This window comes from Globicephala melas, chromosome 1 (assembly GCF_963455315.2).
Source record: "Globicephala melas chromosome 1, mGloMel1.2, whole genome shotgun sequence".
Lineage (NCBI taxonomy): Eukaryota > Metazoa > Chordata > Mammalia > Artiodactyla > Delphinidae > Globicephala > Globicephala melas.
Window position 1 is genome coordinate 56362283 of NC_083314.1, and position 18405 is coordinate 56380687.

The 18405-nt window shown below is 37.6% G+C and overlaps 1 protein-coding gene across 4 annotated transcripts in view; it reads left to right on the plus strand.

The window, feature by feature from the left end:
• TNFSF18 (TNF superfamily member 18) overlaps positions 1 to 17755 on the plus strand; it is a 389686-nt gene extending 371931 nt beyond the window's left edge. For all 4 annotated transcript variants that reach the window (XM_060296286.1, XM_060296292.1, XM_060296288.1 and 1 more), the window contains 3 exons: positions 7037 to 7213; positions 13040 to 13070; positions 15321 to 17755. In XM_060296286.1, coding sequence (XP_060152269.1) covers positions 7037 to 7213; positions 13040 to 13070; positions 15321 to 15667 — 555 coding nt within the window. In that variant the 3' untranslated portion in view covers positions 15668 to 17755. The remainder of the gene's footprint in view (positions 1 to 7036; positions 7214 to 13039; positions 13071 to 15320) is intronic.
• Positions 17756 to 18405: the final 650 nt, after the last annotated feature.

An 18405-nucleotide genomic window follows, 5' to 3' on the forward strand; every position in this document is an offset into this window, starting at 1 on the left:
AATAAATTGGCAGACGAGGTGTTGAGGCAAGGAATACGACTTTATTCGGAAAGCCGGCAGACCAAGAAGATGGCGGATTAGGGTCCCCAAAAAAACATCTTATTGGGGTCAGTTTTTTATAGAATCAGAGAAGGAAGTAAAGTAAAAAAGGCACAATAGAGAGGGAGAGCCAGGGAAGAAGAGTAAAAAGGGCCATCAGTCTTGCAAAACATCTCCTGGAATGGCCATCCTCAGGGAGGGGATGTGTTAATTTCTTCTTTCTTGCAGTTACCCACAGGTGGGTAGGGTTCCCCAGAGGGAAGGCCATTATGTATGATTATAATAACAAAAGCAACTAAAAGCGAAGGTTAAAGTCAAAGAAACAGATGAAACATGGAGTCGAAATTGGCTCCTCCATGTTACAACTCTATTGTCCTAATCATTAACTGCTTGAGCCTGCTCATTTGTGACTCAGGGAGGCCTGGGAGATTTCAACTTTTCTACAAACAAAAGGCAGGGGACATAGAGAGGAGGGGCGGGCGGGGGGGGGGGTGCGGGTGTGCACAGGGTTCTGCTTGGTTTCAACTTTAGATTCAGAAGCGTCCAAATATTCTGCCATTTTCTTTGTGTGTGAAATAAGCAACTAAATAAATACTTAAGAAATCTGGCTACTTTATTATGTGATTGGAAATGAATAGAACTATAATATGTGTGCATTTATTTAAAATTTTATCCTTCATATTAATTTAAGGATGAGAGTAATAATGGGAAAATTTAGGTGCTTTCCTAAAGCTCTTTCTCCTACCTCAAAACACTGCAGAGCAATATAAGCTGGGAAGTTCTTGCCTCCCCATGTCCACGAGCTTCAAGCCACTATATGAGACTGAGGTAGACAAAGGCAGGATGGACTTGGAAAAGCCAGGAACCATTTCTCCCTTCCTTAGCTCATTCATTTCAAAAGTCCATACCATTAAGTTTTCTTGTCCCTCCATTCACTTGCAAACCACATACTTTATGTGTTCATATAAATACAAATTGATGGTGAATTTGCATATTTCCTACTCTGAACCTAAAAAGGTCTTACAACTTGGTTGACTTCATATCAGCATGGTCAAGTCTTTATTATGGGCTGATCAACTCCTACTTAAAAGACAGAAGGTGCTCAAACAAGGTTAGCTATTGTTGATGCTGTGATTGCTGTCAACATTGTTACTATCAGAAGAATCTTCACACCAGTCTTTGTGTTTTCAGCATATTCATGAATGACTAATGATTGTTGAAATCATCTGTCATCTTTACCACAGTTACTGTCCTATCTTCCCTTTAAGCCTTCGAGGACCTCTATTTTCTTCTATGTTTAAACTACCACAACTAACCCGTCCTTTGGGTTCCCACAATTCTACTTGGCTCTAAATTTCTCTTTTAATTAATACTCTCTCTGACTCTGTATTTGCCCACAAATTTTACTATTACTCTCTTCCTTAAACTAATATGGATAAAATGTAAAGTAAATGCTTGCTATATATACAGTATTAAAGTATAAAGGGTTTCTTTTTCTCTTTTTTGCTAAGAAAAATTGCTTAAGGAAATTTTTTGGCTGGAAATAGTTTTGGAACTGGAAATAGCAAGTACTGTCTTTATCCTAATTTAAAATTTGATTTCAACTCTGGCTCTGTCTGGAAACCTGAGTCATTTTGAGATTAAGAAGGAATAAAAGGAAGAATTTGAAATGACAAAGCATGACAAAGACAAAGCAAAGAATTATGCCTGTTTGAAAAAGATAGTACTATCTAGTAAGAGCTTTTTCTTCAAAAGATATATTAGTAGATATCATATTCAGAAATGGAGCACATAAGGATCCTTAACATTGTAAATTGTTTCTCATTTTAAAATTCTTCGCCTACTAAAGCCATGTTCAGGTACTTATTAATGCATCAAGACAGAATGGAAAAAATAGGGTTTAGAGTTAGACAGATTTGGATTTGAATTTTAGTAGTTTTGTGACTTTGGTTCTTAAACACCTCTTAACCTCAATTTTCTCATCTGTAAAATGGGACTAATAAGGGCTACTTTCTAATGTTGTGAAGATTAAATAAACCTAATAATGCATGTGAAACTTTAAACAGTGACTGGAAGAGAATAGGCTTTTAATATATATTTTTCTTGTTTTTACTCTTTATAATTTTCTATCTTCTTTTTTTTATGGTTTACATTTGAAATCAACACTCAGTGGTGTTGCCGTCAGAGCAGCTGGTACATGACAAAATCTAGGAATTCATGAGATGAGGGACCAGGAGAGGATGTAAGAGGCCGTGTATGTGTTGGGTGGAGAATATCCTTACTTTCAGCCAAAGAGATTTCCCTTAGGCTTGCTGGGTGATGAAGGACCTGAAATACGTTAGGCCTTATCTTTCCATAATATTCACAGCTTCCTCTTCAGGGTTGTTTATTCTTTATTTAGCTAATGGAAGTTGCTTGCTACCTTCAGCTGGCACCACTTCATCAAGCAGCATTCCACAGTGTTGTCTGTGATTCAGCATTTTTTCCATTGGCATACCAGCCTGAGATTTCCTCTTTATAGTGAGACATCCATTCAGGGCTGGAGTCCTCAAACCAGATAGACAAGTATCTTGGCCTGAACATCTCCAGATGCCTTGGCAATTCGCACTTAGGAAATTGGGAAAGTGACATAAAATCATACAGAAAGAAAAGAGAAATAAGTGAAACTTGTCTTGAAATTGAAACATGTTTTCAATGCAAGTTTAGAAGACTCAAATGTAAGAGAACCAGCAATTACCAGACAATGGATTCCTTAAGATCAGAGGTCCTGTCATACTCCTGATTTCTCCATTGCCAAGTAAAGTGCCTGAAAACACTGTAAGACTACACACACACTATATATATATATATATATATATATATATATATATATATATATATACACACACATTGTACTATAGATAGCATACATAAGTTGCTGATAGCATAATATATAAATATATATTATCAATATATATCATATTAGTAAATTTATACAAATTGATTAGCTTAGGGGAGTGGGATATTATGAGGTTTTTTTCACCTGGTAACGTCTTTTTAGACGTATATATCAGCCTAGTCATCACCTCCTTTATAAAACTTCCCCTTAACCCAAGTGAGGTCAGGTATTTGGTTCTTGTCCTATTACACACTTCTCCTCATATTGCTTTGTATATTTGTCTCTTTCCCTAGTTACCTTTAAAAACCAAACCAAACCAAAAGTGATAAGAAATTTGAAGATATGGACTGGCCCTTTTCTATTAGTACTTAAGTTCTTTACATACTTGGTACATAGAAGGCAGTCAGTAATATTTTCTAAATGAGCAAGGGGGTAACGTTCTTTTGCTATATTTTGGAATCATTTCATGTAGAAAAACCAAAACTTTCTTTACTCATGTAGGTTCTCAGTGCCCAAACCAACCAATCTAGCCATGAGCCAGAGTATCTAAATTGGATGGTGTTAAGACCAGTACTAAAAATGGAAAACCAGAAGAGAGTGTCTCCCAGATTTCTGTATGAACACATGTCACAGTTGGGTGTCGAATACAGTGAATGTGCTGATTGTTCTCCACTGGTGGAGCTCGTGTGTGGTAGTTTGTCAAATGAGGAAAACAAGTTGAATCATAAAGGGAAAAATACCTCTCCCATCCCCATCTGCCAGGGCTACCCAAGGAAATCCAGGAGATTTGGGAGATGCTTAATCTCAGGAATATTAAGACCCTCTTATTTAATTTGGTTGATAGGTGAAATATAGTTCTCTGGCGATCCATTTGATATTGGGCAAGATATGCTTTAATAGCAAATCCCTGTCATTACGGCTTCTAGGGTGATGTTTGATGGTTTTAATTAGGAAGTGTTATGCCATGTTGCATAACGGAAAATCTATTTTCAGTCCAGATTCCAAGCAGGAAGTAATCCTTCCCAGCAAAATGTGTTTAAGATGCTCCTTCCATGGCCGGGATACTGACACAATACTGGTTAGGCCAGAGAGGACAGCCCCCCACACCTCCCCAAGACAACAAGAAGCCACTCACAGAGAGAACTCCGGCTAGACAGGGACATACAACCCCACACAGCCTTTCTCAGAGATTAGTGGTAAGGCAGGTGCCTGGAACAGGAAGGCTTCCATGGAAATTTGTCAATAGACTTGTTGCTTAAAGACTGTACTAGATTCAGTAAAACATAGACAAACAATGAAGAATTTGGGAAGGGCTCCCAAAAAATGGACATGCAAAAACAGCACAGAACAAGAGAATTTAGGGTATAGAAGAGGATCCCCAAGTGGTGGAAGAAAAACATAATTTTAATTCAAACTGTTTCCTAGACCACCCTGGTTAGAGTTGTTATTAGTTCCTTAGAGAAAATGATCTGGAGAGTTATATAACTCCATATAACTTTTAGAATTTATTGTACATATAATATGTAAATATGTATATGTATGTAAATATATATATGTGTACGTATATATCTATGTATAGAGCTTACACAATTCTCTTTACAGAGTAGGCGTTTATTAATCTTAACACAGACTGTTGTTGCCTTCATAAAATTCCAAGTTTAAAACCATATTTATGTATTATGTCTGTCTATTTCCTCTTACCTATCATCCATTTATGTATGTATCTTCAGGCCACCTGGGCCTTATTTGTTCCAACAACAAATACTCTGATATCTAGAGTAGGCAAAATCAGCTGTGTAGTGCTCCTGAGTTCTGACACACTGAATATTTTTCACTGAATATGCCATGCCATACACTATCACAAGCATAAAGTCATGGTAAATAGTGTATAAGGGGAACGTGGCAGGGACTGCAGACCTGATTTTGGAGGAATCCAATGTGTATCTAATGCTCTCTCACAGTACAGTGGTTCAGTTATACATATATATACAAATATTTATGTTCTTCTTTTAACATTCTCTTCCATTATGGGTTATTACAAGATATTGACTATAGTTCCTTGTGCTTGGAATGTATTCTTCTGGAGATAAGCATGTCATCTTTTTAAAGATATGTTCAGAAGGTTAAACTAATTAAACAGGATATTCCAGAGCCTAATCTTAGTTAAGGGCAGAAGAAGGAACTGGACTTTATTTGGAACAGTTCCTTATTTAAATAAATATTTACTGAATTGAGCAAGCAGAGGCACTTGCATCTAAAATTTGGAGAGGAATTAGGAGAAGGAACAAATGAGAAACACAGAGGAAATAGTTTGACTTTTCAGTAATCAGTTTTAAATTCTGTGCTGGTGCGTATGCATTTCAGACATGATACAAGGGAAGAGTTGTAGGTAGAATGCATCACTCTTCTGGAGTCATTTTGCTGTTAACCTCTGCATCACAGCATCTAGGAGAGAGCCACAAAACATGGTTGTATTAAAAAATTATTCCTGTGTGACTCAGTGACTTTTCTTCAGAGATACTTTATTGATCAAGATAAAATAGAGCCATGTTAAATCTGACAACTCAGTGAGAAATATTGCTACAATTAGTGTGGTACTAAAAAAAAAAAAAAAAAAAGATGATTGGGTTAAAAGACAGTATCCCTGGGCTCAGGTCCCCACTCCACTGTTACCCAGCCATTAGTGGTGTGATACACCTCTCAACTTCTATTATCCTTAGCGTCCTCTTTCAGAAATGAGGATGTTCAATCTCTAGGCTTTTTCCCTAATTTAAAACATCTTTGATTCTCTCTTAGATGAGAAATTTTTTCTTCAAAATACTTTCATTTTACCTCCTTTTATTTAAATGAACTTCAGTTGAGTTATACCCTGTGGCAAATGTTAAAAAAATCATTCTGTTCTAGAATTTCATAATTGATTCAGTCTTAACATCTCTCAGAAGGGTGGAGAAACACTTATGGAACACTTCTTATGAGCCAAACGTTCACATCTATTTCATTCTCGAAAAAGCCTTATGAAGTGGAAATTTTCTCCATTTACAAGGAAGGAAACAAAGGAGTCAAGTAACATGCTGCAGGCCACTGAGCAGATAAGGGCTGGGCAACACCAGGCCCCCCCTCTCAGGTCTGTCTGATTTAAAAGTCCGTGTTCTTTCTAGAACATGATTCTGGCACTGGGTAAAAAGAAAAGGTAGGCATTCCATTTAACAAATGGAAAGACTGAGGTACAGAGAACCAGGGAACTTCCTCAATTTTGTAGTAAATTGGTATTTTTGGTGCCAGGAAGAAAACTCAAGGTTTTTGGAATAGAATGTAAGCTCAGACTGGAGGACAGGGTGCAAGAATATGTCCTTTTGTATGATAACTTAATTTCTATTTGATGCCAGCATTGAATTTTCAGAGTTTTTAAATGGTGAGACATAAAAGAATTAAGCTTCTCGTATTGACATATTTTAAAAATTAAATTCTAGTAATACACTTGGTGTTTTCTAGAGACCATCTCAGAACGAACACACTTTTTTTTTTTCACACACACTGTATTTTATTTTTACAAGAGATAAATAAACTGACACCAAGCACTGTAAATGGATGACCACAACAAAAGCAACAATGATTGCAATTACCAAACATGAAACACACTCAGAATGAACACATTTTATACACTAGAAATTGATGGAACTGTTTTTTCCAAACCATGCATTCCAGTCTCCCTAGCTCCCTGATCTACTGCCTCACACATATATGATATTTGGAGTATGATAGGGCTTAATCTTGAACTTTATTTTTTCTTACAAACAGTGATTTTCTTATCTGGAATAATTTGTAATACTGCACAGTTCCATAGTTCCTCTTGCGTCAGGAAATAATTTTTTCTCCCCCCTCTTAACTTCTCTTGTTTTGTTTTGTATTTTGTCCTCTGTGTTTGTGTTGGCTTTTAGCCCTCTGTTCCTTTCAGTGCATTTGGCCTGGTGCCAAATGAGATTCAGCACTTAGCCTATGAGTATCATTTTCCAACACACAGAATCAGAAGGAAAACCCCGCCTCTTACACCCACTACTAATTACCATAATACTACAAAACTGACTGTGCTCATCACTTGTGAATGTTTGTTTTCCACAGCTCTCATTCCTGCAAAGAATGAGTTTGAGCCACGTGGAGATTATGCCTTTAGGCCATTCAAGTCCTCAAGGAGCACAGAGACCATCCTGGAAGAAATGGCTACTCTACTCAACAATAGTTATTTTGCTATTACTTTGCTCCTTCAGTACACTAATCTTTACTTTTCTTCCACTCAAGGTAAGGAGACAACAGTACCTAAGGTTGCTATTTATTATACTCCTTTTTTCTTTTATAAGTCTAGGTATTATCATTGTCACTCAGTACTGTTAGAGCTAGTTGGAAGAAAGAGTCATGTGGGTACAGATAATGTAAATATAATTCCAATTTTGTCACGGCAATATGGCTTTTGAGGCTTATCTAAGTGTTTAAGATGAAAGGTAGTAGAAAATACTAAATGTTAGCTGCAGAACTAAGTTAGATGGGATCAGTTAAATCAGTCAGTTGACAGATGCCTGTGGAGTGTTTTCTGGAACTCTGCTCTTGGTGGAATAAGATGTAAAACACGATGCTTGCCCTCAAGGAATGGGGTGCAAGCTACACTCTTACTGAGGAAAAAGACACAAAAAGATAATAAAAGACAATAAGGTAAGTTACAGATGGTTAGCATATCTTTGAGGAGGGAAATGGCACTGGACTAGGAGTAAGAAGATACAGATTCTATGTCTCTCAATAACAAGCTGTATGCATCTGAAAGGTATCTAATCTTTCTGGTTCTCAGTTTCTTCATCTGAAAAATGGTGGTAGGCAAATGGATTTGTTCATTACAATGTCCCTTCTAGCTATAAAATACAGTGATTAATAACTTAGCTAAGGACAGTATAGAACATAAATGCTTTAGGAGGTCAAGAGGGGGTCAATGACTTTGGGCTAGGTTGATCAGGGAAGGCTTCATGGAGGAAAGAGGAAATACTTTATTTGGGAAGGCCCTGATGCTTATCAGGAATTTCCCACTGAGCTCCAGTCCAAGTTGTGGGTCTAGGGAAGGGAAGGGAGGTAGGTACATGAGGTTCTTAGTAGAAATGTGACTGTTGACTACATAGCATTGACCAAAAAGAAAATAAGAAATGCTTTATTTAATTTAGGATTTAGCCAATTCCTGGGTACATCTAAAGATTCTGAGCCTTGCAGAGAATAAGGTAGTACATGCCCATCTCAGAAGGGGCTGTGATATGAAATCAGTGACTGTAGAAACATTTTTCTAAGGGGGATTGGTCAGTTAAAATTTCAAAGATATGGTTTTACTACTTCAGATATTTGAAAGCACTTGAGAAGAGATACAGGAGGAAGCAGTACATTATAGTTGCTGATGTTAACTTAGGGCAAGTATAGCTTTGGGCAAGTTTTTACACAAGTAGCCCATTAATTTGTACACAAGTGAGTACAACAGAGGAATTTGTAATCACATCCGCACTGTCTCAGGAATGTATCAAGCAGAACTCTGAACTTTCTGGAACAGTTAAGCTTTGAGCAGAAAAAAAACTTGTCAGGAATTCTGAGTGTTTAGATTTCTGAAGAAGGGGAAGGGTGAGAATAGCAACAGCTTAAATCTGGAAGTGCCTTTTCTTTCCCCAAACATCACATCCTATTAGCCAGATGACTGTGAAGCACACAGGATATGTTCTAGGTGTCATCATTTCCTGTGTGTGACTGGGGAACCAGTGCCTGGGAGAGAAGGAAAGTGCCTTTCTCAAAGGCACACAACTGCTCTTGCAAAGGGAAGGAGGAGGGCTCATACTAGGATACTTCTTGCCAGAACTGAATTTGATCAATCCCCTGTGTTTGAACTCTGATTCCAGATTCTGTCTCCTAGACAATATTGCAGCTTCTCCATGAAAGGTTCTGCCTCTAAAGGAATAGCCCAGAGTTTGTACCAAATTTGGGGACGTTTGAAAGGTTTTCAGGATATTATCCTGACAGGATGCCAGGGAGGCTTGACTGACAGTGGAATGATATTAGCTCCTGTATTCCACTTTTCACTTGCCTGCACTTATTTTTCCCTATTGGCCACAGATTAGTATTTTTGGAAAAGAGGACTGAATGGCTGGTGGGTCATTATGAGGTGGCCACTTCCACCTCCTCATAATGCTCCACGACCTTGCAATTTACATTATTTTAGTCTCCACTCTGGTTTTTATATACAAAATCCCACTTTCCAGCCTCTCTAGGCACTAATCCAAAAAGTGTTAGACAGGAAGGTTGGCTCCTTCGAAATCAATCAACAGAAATTTCCTTGGGAGAATTCTTTTTTTCTTTTTTCCCCCTCTTCATTCAGAAGACGTTTCACTGAAAGAATCGGTTATGAGCCCAAGGAGTTGGTCCATCCCTAGATAAAAATAACCTCACAGAAATTGTCTCTAAGAAACCAAATGTCAGGAGAGTCCCCTGCTTCAATGAAGTGAAGGCTACTTTCCAAAGGGAAAGTTGTGCTTGTACTTAAAAGCAGAGTAGATTCTATTTCCAAATGATGATCTGATTAGAGTTGGTTCGGAGAAATAATTATTATTTATTACCCCAAGTATGTAAATCTGGGCTTAAATCACAATGGGGTTACAAGAGCAACTGCTCCTTCTAAGCAAAAATAAATTAACTAAACTAAACAGAAAGTCCCATATGCTTCTTTATAAGTGGATACCCACTCCTTTCAAACGTCACCAAAATTAGAAATACAAACTGCTCCACAGAGCAGCAGGAGTGAGACTTTTGAGTCAGGCTCTGTTTGGATCTTAGCCTGGCCTCTCATCAGCTGCATGACCTTGGGCTAGTTACATAATCCTTCTCCTCATTTCCTCATCTGAAAATGTGTGTGTTGGTTATTTCACAGAGTTGTGGTAAGAATGAATGAGATAGTACAGTGCCTGACCCATGGTAGGCTCTCAGTGGATGGTAGCGATTCATATTTACACCATTATTATTAATGACTTTACAATGAAGATAAAGTTAAAAAAGACTTTTAACAAAATGGGTATTCCTTGCTTATCTATTCCACTTCCTCAACCCAGGACTATGCCTCACTACCAAACAGAGGATTTTTGTGATTAGACAGATTTTCATTTGTGGCAATAATGACAGAATAGCACAGTGGTGGTTTCTGTAGTTCTAAATAGACATGAAAGCAGCCTACAGGATTTCTGCAGTATCCAGGATTTCTGCCTCTGGTAATTAATTTGTCTGTGGCATTAGGCTTCTCCTCACACTCTTTATACATGAGAGTAGACAACATAGATGTTACCTGTGGCACAGATTTTGGAACTCTTTTATATTTAGATTGTTATCTAATCCCTTCATGTGTTTAATCATGTCTTTCTAGAAAGATGATAAACTTTTTAAGAGGCGAGGACCACAGATGACATTAGTTTCTCTTGCTTACAGTGCTAGTATAATGTTGGGAATGCAGGTGCTTAAAGTTTTTAATTCTTCATTATAATCAGCATCATTATCAAAACACTAATAATAAGCAGGACAAGACAGAATATCTGGGCAAAATCCTTTATAAGAATTACCTCATTTAGGGCTTCCCTGGTGGCGCAGTCGTTGAGAGTCCGCCTGCCCGATGCAGGGGACACGGGTTCATGCCCTGGTCTGGGAAGATCCCACATGACGCTGAGCGGCTGGGCCCGTGAGCCATGGCCGCTGAGCCTGCGCATCCAGAACCTGTGCTCCGCAACAGGAGAGGCCGCAACAGTTGAGAGGGCTGCGTACCACAAAAAAAAAAAAAGAATTACCTCATTTAAACCCATAAACAACCTCAATAGGCTAGGTGCTGCTATTTCCCCCATTTTATAAGTGAGAGAATTGAAGTTGAGTCCCTATCACATGCCTATTATGGGTTAAACTAAATTGAATTTTAACATCTCTTCTAAGAAATCCCAAAGTAAGGATGAAATAATTGCAAGAGCAAAGGAAATTGTAGGAATCCAGTGATTTATCTCCTAGAACAGCGACTTCCCAACCTTTTCTATTGCACCTCTCTATCAACAAAATGTTCTTGAGTACAATCCCAATATATATGCTAATTTATTGTAAGTTTTATTTATACAAGTTCTAATACTCTGTATATTAAAAGATACACAATAGAAATTTATAAGGATGAACCAAATAATATGCTTAATGTTGTTTATCCACAGTGCAAAACTATTTTGCTTTTACCAAAATGTTATATTTATATAATATGCAAATATATAATATAAAGATTTCTAAAATAATTGAAATATTTTAGTAAAGTAATTTGATAAATGTGTTTATTTTCTTAATCTTAGTTTAACACTTTTTAATATAATAATTTGAAAGTTATAGTCTAGGTTAATTTACCTTATGGTTGCCTTTTTGACCGTCGTAACTGAAAAATTACCTCATGAAGAAATATAGATCAAAATGGAAGAATGCATTTTTGAGTGTGCTTACCGTGTTATGACACTAAATTTTAAATTCATTGTTCAATAGTGCAAAGTTCTTTTTTTTTAATTAAAATAATATTGTCCCAAGTTGGGGGCAGGGTGGTGGGATGAACTGGGAGATTAGGATTGACATATATGCACTAATATGTATAAAATAGATAACTAATAAGAACCTGCTATATAAAAAATATAAAATTAAAAAATATACTGTCCCATCACTCCATTCATGATTTTTCTTCCTTCCTTAGACAACTTAAATTCCACGGTCTATAATTAAAATCCTTACCAAGGTGGCCTTTCCTTCGTAGGCTCCTTTGCGGGTTCTTTCTTATTTCCTGACCTCTAAACATTGCAGTGCCCCAGTACTCCTGTCTGTCTTTACCCACTGACTTGATGCTCTTATACAGTCTCATATCTTTAAGCACCACACAGAAGCTGAAGACTCTTATTATCAGAACTCCTTAAATTCCATCCTTACAGATATAACTACCTTCTTGACACTCCTACCTGTATATCTAATAAGCATCACAAACTTGACATGTTTAAAAATGAACTCATGACTCTTTTCCCCCCAATTTACTCCTCTTAAATCTTGCTCATTTCAGTGATTAACAGTTTTATCTTTCTAATTACTCGTGCCCCAAATCTTGGTGTCATCTTTGTCTCTTCTCATTTTCTTATCCATATCCATGTCAGAACTCCTGTTGGCTCAATCTCCAATCACACATCACCATTGCCACGGCTAGCACCTTGGTCAGAGGCACCATGCTTTCTTGCATAGATGATTACACTGATCTCTTAGCTTGTCTCACTGCTTTTGCTCTTGTCACCCTTTAATTTATTCCTAGCATAGCAGCCAGAGAAATCCTATAAAAGGATTTCATAACATGATAATCATGTTTAAGCCTGAAAAGTCTCTTAAGCACTTTGCCACAAGGAAACAAATGAACTTTACATGGTACAAAATGTGTGGGTATACCTTACCTTACTACTAAGTATCTTAAAGCCTTTAGTGTTTAAATATCTGTATTTATAAAATCAACCACACTGGTGGATTCCTGTAGCATGTAAACTGTGGTATGTTGCAATAGTTTGAAACTGAGATCTCCTCAGGGTATTTCAGTCACTGTATATGATGCATGATTGTCTGAATATTAAATAGTGGAGACATTATCAATCTGAAATGTAAATATTTCTATAGCTTAACTTGTTATTTAAAATAGAAATTCTATTATTTTCTCACATGCCAGTGGACCATCTTGTGAAGTCACTGGGATGCAGAGACTATTATTTATAGAAAATTTCTATAGCCCAAGAGGAGGAGAGTCCAAGATCAAATAGTTGCACTGTGGGTAGAGATTAGGTGGATAAAAGGAGTTCTTAACTTTTTCCTAGAAGACCCAAAAGGTAGCCGGGTAATGAAAGGTAAAGGAAGGCGCCAGCCATCTGTAAAGGAAAGCTGAGAGATCCAAAACAAGGGGGAGGGAGGGATTTCTTTATGTGGCTAGGGAAAAGAAGTCGGCTTCAGGAATCAGAGGCTCTAAATAAATCAATCAAGAAAGTTGTGACACTGTCATCATCCTGACCAATTCTTCTTCTTCCCCTACAGACTGCCAGTGGGCCCTGTATAGCGAAGTTTGGTGAGTAACATGTCTCATATACCTCCTTTTTTACTTTCCTTAGCATTTGATGCAAAAGGCAAGCTCCAGAGTTAAGAAAGCATGCATTCTATTTTAGTCATCCCTCAGCTCCTATTTATAACTGCTTATCTTGTGCCAAGCAGTTGTCTAGGAGCTGAGGCTTCAGAGGTAAACCAGATGGACAAGCCCATGCCCTGATGAAGACTACATTCAAGGTCATATCTCTGGGCAGGAATGCATAGCACTCCCATAGGCCTGGGAATCTGAGATCCAGGAATCTACTTTTAATTCTGTGTTTTAATAAGCACAAGTTTCAGATTTCTACAACCTTTCCCTGTGACAGACTCAAAGTCATTCTCATATTTCACATACTGCTAGCGTCCAGTAGAGTGAGTATAGGGTGCGATTTTTGTTTCTAAGTATATAGATGAGAAATGAGAGTTAGGGGAATGGTCACTTCTCTGCTCGTTTCTCTTCTCCTCTTAGCTCCTGAGTCACTTTCCTTTATAGTGACCTGGTACTTGCTTAGAAGACACGCTAAAGTTTACAGTCGTCCTGAGCCTTAGGGCATTTTTTAGAATACATACAAAATTGAAATGAATATATTTTGGGTTGTTTACTGGTTTAAGGTCAAACAAACACCCATTTTCAGCTGACAGAAGAATATTTCTAGAGTTAACTTCAACTCCTGTTTTCCTATACAGTGCAAACAAACAGCCAGGCTTCCTTGCTTTGTGGAAATTAGGGAGTCTCTTTTTACTTATCTCTGCCTTTGTGATTTGTTTTTGTTTTTCTAGTGAATGGAGTGAAACTCCTCATGATATGTTGAAATTTTCTTTTGATGTGGTAAAAGTTGAGAACCTCAAGTGATGCTCAGATGGTCTTTAAGTGTCCCCCATCACAGAATTAAATATGAGAACCAGTGACACTCCTTCCTGGTGACTTGCCTATGGTCAATTACATGGTCAAGCAGGAAGAAATTTACTGGGCTCTGGGCTCATTGGAGATACAGGGAGACTTTGCTTCTTCCTTTAATGATCTTTCCTTCATTCTCCTTCAGAATCTACCCTCAGAGCCTTATATCTGACATTTATATACAAATAAGAATTTGTCAATATGTTATCTCTTCCAGGGTACTTTTTTTTTTTTAATCAAGGTTTCTAATTATGTGACAAAGGCTTTGCCTCCATAACAAAAATTATGGAGAATTAGAGAACAGGCCAGACTAAGTGTTTTGGGAGGTAAAAGCACATCCTGGGATTCTGAAATCACACCTCTGTGTAAAACAATTAACATTAGGAAAATATGTAAATTCCACATATTCCTATGAAAATAAACAAGTCTTGACCCTTTCCTCATCCCCTTTGACAGCAATAAACCAGGGATACTTATATTTAAACAGTCAAATAATTTCCATTTATAAACTCATTAATTTACCAGTAGCTATTTTGGGAGGGTTTGGATAAAGATATCCCAAGTGTATCTTGAATGATATATACCCATAAAGTGCCATAATTTAGACACAGTGCACCTAATTCAGGAACACGGTTGTATCATTCAATCAAGATATATTTATTGAGCACATACTGGGTACTACCAGGAATTCTTTTTGGTGCTGAAGATATAGCAATGGACAAAATAGAGAAGTACTTGTTCTCAAAGACATTATATTCAAGTGGGTATAAGATAGACAATAAGCAAATGAACAATGTATAATAGGCTAGATGGTGACACCTTCTATGAAGAAAACTAAAACAAGGTAAAGGGAGAGAGTGACAGCAGAACGCTATATTTTATACAGATTGATGAGAAAAATCTCATTGATAAAGTGATACATAGTAAATAGTATTTACACAGAGAAAGGCAAATAGGCATCCTGCACTGCCAACTTTGGTCATCACCATCCTGGCGGGTGATTCCTCTCTTCCTTCCTCCTTTCTTCCCTTTCACAAATATCGATCGACAAGAGATGAAGTGCCACCCTAAAACTTAACCCGTGTCCCTATTCTAAATGTATTTCCTTAGAACTCCCCAAGCAAGAGATGCACTTAGGAGTTTCTCTAAAACAAGGAGTAGGTAGATACTTAAAATACTAAAATTGTGGTTGGAGAGAACTAGTATAGACCGGGTAAAGAAACATCCTGTAAGTAGGAAAGAACTATAATCAGGAAGAAGATGAAATAATTAAATAACTATGCTTTCCTTTTTTTTTGCTTTCTCTCCCCCGCCTTTCTTGTAAATGTCTTATAGGACCATTACCTTCAAAATGGCAAATGCCCTCTCCTGAGCCTTCTTGTGTGACTAAGACAGCTGATTGGAGGCTGAAAATACTTCAGAATGGTTTGTATTTAATTTACGGCCAAGTGGCTCCCAATACAGCCTACAAGGGGCGAGCTCCTTTTGAGGCGCTGCTACGTAAGAATGAAGACCCCATACAAGCTCTAACGAACAACTCTACAATCCAGAACGTAGGAGGGGCTTATGAATTCCATGCTGGAGATGTAATAGACTTGATATTCAACGCTGAACATCAGGTTCTAAAAAATAACACATACTGGGGGATCTATTTGCTAGCAAATCCCCAGTTCATCTCCTAGAGACTCGATTTGGTCTCCTCTGTCCTCTTCAGCACATGCAGAGATGCCAGTGGGTAGGATGGAGGAGGAAGAGTCTCAATGCCTACAGTTCATCTGGGCATACAGATCAACACAAACAGAACTCCTCTGCATGTGGATTTTCATTTCTCATGCCTGTCTGAATAAGACTCAGAGGGAGGACCAAAGACATTTGGTACCCTTGACGTTAGGTCAGCAAAGGCACTTTACTAGTTCATGATAAAATGAATACGGGTGGCTAGAGGACAGAATCTTCTCAAAGTGTCTTTGTCTAATCCTTGACTCCCTGGGTGGAAAAAAATGAACTCTTATTCCCATGGGAGCCTTACCTGGTATGAAAAAAGATCTAGGGCAGTAGCCTGGCCTTGTTCTCATACTCTTGGGCCACGGATTTCTTGACTTCATTCTTCCCATATTCCCATCTTCTGAGACCCTCCTAATAAAAAGTAGTCAGACTTGGAGGGTGGCCACAGATAGGCCAGCAATACACCACTTTAGATTTGATGGCATTAGAGGATAGAGAACACTCTTGAGAACTGTTGGGACAGAGGCAAAGGTGGCATTGGAATGGAACGCACTTTATTCGGGAACTTTCCTTGATTTTATCATACTCAGGACGCAGGGTGCTTTATAAAACTAGCTGGTCAAAAGGGTCATTCTGAACCTTCACATAGGGCTTCAAGAGAACTTGTGTATGTGTCTAAACATTGTCCGTAGTAAAGAAAGAGTAATCATTACTAATCATAAGATTTACCCCAGAAATTGATATTACCATTACTGTATTTTGTCATGTAATGATTTCATATTTTTAGCTAGCTCTGCACAGTTTGCAAAGTGCTTTCATATATCACATGACAATTCTATGAAGTTAATGGAGCAGGTATTTTTGGCACAGTTTTAACAATGAGAATTTGGAGGCAAATGGAACATAGGTAACTTGTTTCAACCCACAGAACTAGTGATAAACAAGGGGCCCTGGGCTTCCCACTGTATCACACTGTTCTAGCTCTAGGGTTGGTATTTCTGCTATCATATTAGAAGTCTATAAAGTTTAGGAGATTTGATTTTTCAGGCGGTCTATTCCCTTTTAGCCCAAGCATAGTTAGAGAGAAGCTACACCAATTCTTTCCTTTCTCAGCAAACTTTTCCTTTCCTTGCCTGGAGCAGGGAGCACAGCGTGTTCAGGACTGATTTCAACCAAATCCCCTTCCTCACTTGGAAGAGCCTGTCTTGGTCAAATGTGTTAACTTTCAAAAAGAATGAATAGCACTCAATTCAATGACAGTCTGCTAAAGTTTTGGACTCTGCAAAATTAACTAGCTGCTTATGGGTTCTTGTCGAAAGGTATGTAATGTGATTACGTGATAACCCAAGTTAAAATATTTATGGATATTTGTAAAAGGCTACACTGTTAATTAATAGTATCACCGTATAAAGCTAAGTTAAAAATATTTGTATTGTGAGCAAGAAAAACTGCCTGGGAGCAGACTAAGCCTGAGGCCACGGTGCTTCTTAGTAATTTTTTTTTAAAAGATGTCTGCTGAGTAGCTTAGGGCCAAAGGCTTGGATGCCTGATTCCTCTGGCATATGTATATTTTCTCAGGAGATTAAAGTTATATGACTTATATTTATGGAAACTTGGTGATATTGATTGTTGTTGAGTTATAAGCAGTAGTGTGCTGGGGTGGACCAGTACTAGTTCATAAGAAGTGATTGTTAAATTTTCACAAATTGCACAATCTGGTTGTTAAATACAGTCATCCTTGAAATTGGCCATGGTGGGACTATTTATACCATGGGAACTGGCAAATGCTACAAATCAGGGCTTTTCTTTTTGGAAAACCCATTCACCAGTACACCACTGCTTGTAAAACTCTCCTTCTTAATAACTCCTCTTGGCTTCTGCGTCATTCCTGGGACAATCAGGGCAGACAAGGGAGAAAGTGAAATTGTCATACTCCTAGCAAAAGCCCCACACATCAGTGATTTCTCAGGGTAAGCAGAGGTCTCTGCAGTTGCAACCAGAAAGACAGCTACCGACAGATGACCTTTAAATTTCCCTAGTGTTGTAATTTCAGGTTTCACTTTCAATGTATACTGTTTCCTTGTTTCTTCAAATAGTTGTTTACATTTTAAACCTATAATAAAGTATATGTTGGTAAGTCATCTGTAGCTGATTTATCTGTGGGTTATCAGACTAGAGTTTTTGATCCAGAGAATATGAGGGTGCATCAAAGAAATTCTGGCCCATATGAAACACTGCTTTTTAAATTCATTTTTAGAAGTTTTTAAATTGAGGTATAGTTGATTTACAACGTTATATTAGTTTTAGGTATGCAACATAGTGATTCAAAATTTTTATATATTATACTCCATTTAAAGTTATTATAAAATATTGGTTATATTCCCTGTGCTGTACAATATATCCTTGTAGCTTCTTTTATACATAGTAGTTTGTACCTTGTAGCTTATTTATTTTATACATAGTAGTTTGTACCTCTTAATCCCCTACCCCTATCTTGCTCCTCCCCCTTCCCTCTCCCCACTGGTAACCAATAGTTTGTTCTCTGTATCTGTGAGTCTGTTTCTGTTTTGTTATATGTTTGCTTTATTTTTTAGATTTTACATGTGAGTGACAACATACAGTATTTGGCTTTCTCTGACATTTCACTAAGCATAATGGTCTATCTACATTGTTTCAAATGGCATTATTTCATCCT